At 37.8% G+C, this 2,561-nt stretch overlaps 2 protein-coding genes across 2 annotated transcripts in view; both read right to left on the bottom strand.

The window, feature by feature from the left end:
- Nucleotides 1-1,119: 1,119 nt before the first annotated feature.
- Nucleotides 1,120-2,561, bottom strand: part of LOC104398499 (molybdopterin synthase sulfur carrier subunit-like) — a gene marked incomplete at its 5' end in the record, with an annotated part of 7,932 nt that continues 6,490 nt past the window's right edge. Inside the window, 2 exons of the mRNA XM_010008617.1 lie at nt 1,120-1,226; nt 2,434-2,557. The remainder of the gene's footprint in view (nt 1,227-2,433; nt 2,558-2,561) is intronic.
- LOC104398498 (molybdopterin synthase catalytic subunit) overlaps nt 1,120-2,561 on the bottom strand; it is a 7,903-nt gene continuing 6,461 nt past the window's right edge. Inside the window, exons 5-6 of the mRNA XM_010008616.1 lie at nt 2,434-2,557; nt 1,120-1,226 (exon numbers count right to left, since the gene is read on the bottom strand). Of these exons, the coding sequence (XP_010006918.1) occupies nt 1,158-1,226; nt 2,434-2,557 (193 nt within the window). The 3' untranslated portion in view covers nt 1,120-1,157. The remainder of the gene's footprint in view (nt 1,227-2,433; nt 2,558-2,561) is intronic.

Here is a 2,561-nt window from a genome sequence, read left to right as displayed (position 1 = left end):
CTAGATAAAACTGCCTCTCAGCATGATAAAAATACCATACACAACAGGACTTTGAAACCTTAGCATCTGAACACTATCATGGCATAGTACAATAACATAAATAAAATCTTACTCAGATGAGCAGCCCATTTTTTACTGTGAAAGCACAGGTATACTATGTCAGTCTTTTTATCTTTTAACTAGGTTTCAAAACAGTAGCAAGAGAAAAAAATGGTTTCAAATAATAAATGTGAATATAAATTAATACATATACTGCAAAAAGTTCAAGACTCCCCTTCCTTTGAAAAACTAATTCATTTCAATTACTCTGAATCCTAACACGTCTGAAGTCAAACTACAAATTCTAATTAAACTTACAGTTGTCTATGTGTAATAATAGCTGGTTATTTATTTTCTGAAGCATCATACAACTACACAGCCAAGAAAACTGCTTCAAAATTAATCATCTCTCATGATTTTGATTCTGTGATCATTAAGTAGTTTCAAGTTTGTGTGTTACTGCTAATTCAAGTTTGTGGCTGGTAGAGTAGGAGATCTAACCATGAATCAAGGTCTATCTAGATTTTTTTAATGCACTGGACTAGTAATACAAGCTGCACAGGAAAAATGCTTCCGTAACAACTACTGCAACATAACCACTAACAAAAAGTTAATAATTCTGGGGTATAGTTTGTATTTTATTCTGTGTCCGTACCAAAATGTTTAATCTACTTCAAGTAACTTTCATGTTACAAGAATGTCAAAATAGCATAAAGCTTGCAAACTGATTCTACAGTCATATAAAATTAAACTACTCAGGCCTTTTAAGATTAAAAAAAAAATCCCAATTGTCCTGTTGTGACCTCCCATGCAGGCAGTAAACACAGACTACCAATGTAAAGGCATTAAAGCAGTATGTATTGCAGAGGATTTAACACCTTGTAACAAAGAACTTTAGGAAAGATGGTTTTAAAAACTGACTCTGTGTTAAAATGCACACGTTATTTCCAAGGAGAGTTAAGAATAATTAAAAAAATCCTAAGTATTACTCACTCGTTTCACTAAGTCCTGATTAAATTCTTGAGATACTTCAACTCCTTAAAATCTGTAGAAAGAACTCAAAGCTAAACCACTGTGCTCATTAGGAGAAGTAACACTTTATTTTTAAAAGAGTACAGTTATTTTTCTGAATTTGCCCAAAAGCATTCCTTGTTTTCTTTCCAAGAATATTCATCCTCATAAATCTCCTGCAAATATAAACAAAGAATAGGAAATATGGTGGGAGTCTGCTACATACAGCCACAAGCCAGGCCAAACAACTCAACAGCCATCCTGCTATTATTGACTAATCACAACAGGACTACACAGCACTTGGCTGGCAAACAGAAAAGAGGGCACAACCCTTGGAATATACTGACCTACATGTGGGCAGATGCTGAACCTCAGAGCTGAGCCCCATTAAATTTAGAAGGACCCATCTATACTGAAGTCAATTCAAGAAAGAGATCTAGAAGAAATTATGTAAAAGCTGTGGAGTACACAGCACTTGTATCTGAAACTGCTCTTTTTACATGTTGCCATGTTAATCTACTCTACTATTATTTTAAATTTTTATTTTATTTTACCATTATATTAAAATTACAACAATACACAAAATTCACTATGTAGTAGACCTTCAGAACAGACTGGACTACCCAGCAGGAGTCCAGTCCTAAGCAGCAATTTCAGCAAGGCTCTGAGCCTCTGATTATTCTTTCTGAGACCACTGAACTTCAATCTCCTTAAAGAGGTGTCAGGAAAGTGGAATAATGCAGAGAACATCACATGCAGTTACCACATGCCAAGTTCTGCCTGGGAGAGAAGGAAGAAGTAATGCTTGTTACCTGAATGCAAGTGGCTATGTAGTGAGGCTCTTTCTAGACACAGGCTGGTCTCACCACACATTGTTGCGTGTCTATACTAGCTTTGGGAACTCTGCTCATCCCTTCATTGTGTGCTGTTGCTTAATACTTTATGCTTTCTTAAGGCCATGGGGATGAGGAGAAAACAGAAAGACAAGAAATGCCACTTTTACTTGCAAACTGCAATGCTGTCCAGAGTAAAGCTGACTCAAAGTTCTTCCACAAAGCTATGCAGAATTGAGTTTTCTCACTCAAAAGAGGAGAGCCCAGGGCTCCTTCCTTCACTTTGACCCCCAGATGGTGTTAAATGAAAGAGGAGCTGAACGGTACAGGCAAGGGAGGGTCTCTCAATTGCTGTACCTGCCAAACATGGGCCTAGCTGCATAAGAGGAAACCCAGTGGTGCCAGATACTGGCATCCTGTCAGAACCAACTACTGCCTGCAATGCTCCAGCTGCTTTTATTAAGAGCAGCAGCAGCCTTTAGCCCAGCTGTCTAAAGGGCTGTCTAAGACTCTGGCACAGGCCTAAAATCAAACTTGTCCCTGAACATACCTTTTTCCATATTGGGACAGATGCTTTTAAGGTGTTGATGCAGTATGTTACAGCTTCAAGGGATTCTGCTCTGTGTGGAGAGGAGACTGCTATAATTACACTTGCTTCAGTTATTGGAACCACACTAG

The sequence above is a fragment of the Chaetura pelagica genome, unplaced genomic scaffold (assembly GCF_000747805.2).
Source record: "Chaetura pelagica isolate M959 unplaced genomic scaffold, ChaPel_1.0 scaffold382, whole genome shotgun sequence".
Taxonomy (NCBI): domain Eukaryota; kingdom Metazoa; phylum Chordata; class Aves; order Apodiformes; family Apodidae; genus Chaetura; species Chaetura pelagica.
This window is presented reverse-complemented; position numbering and strand designations above follow the sequence as displayed.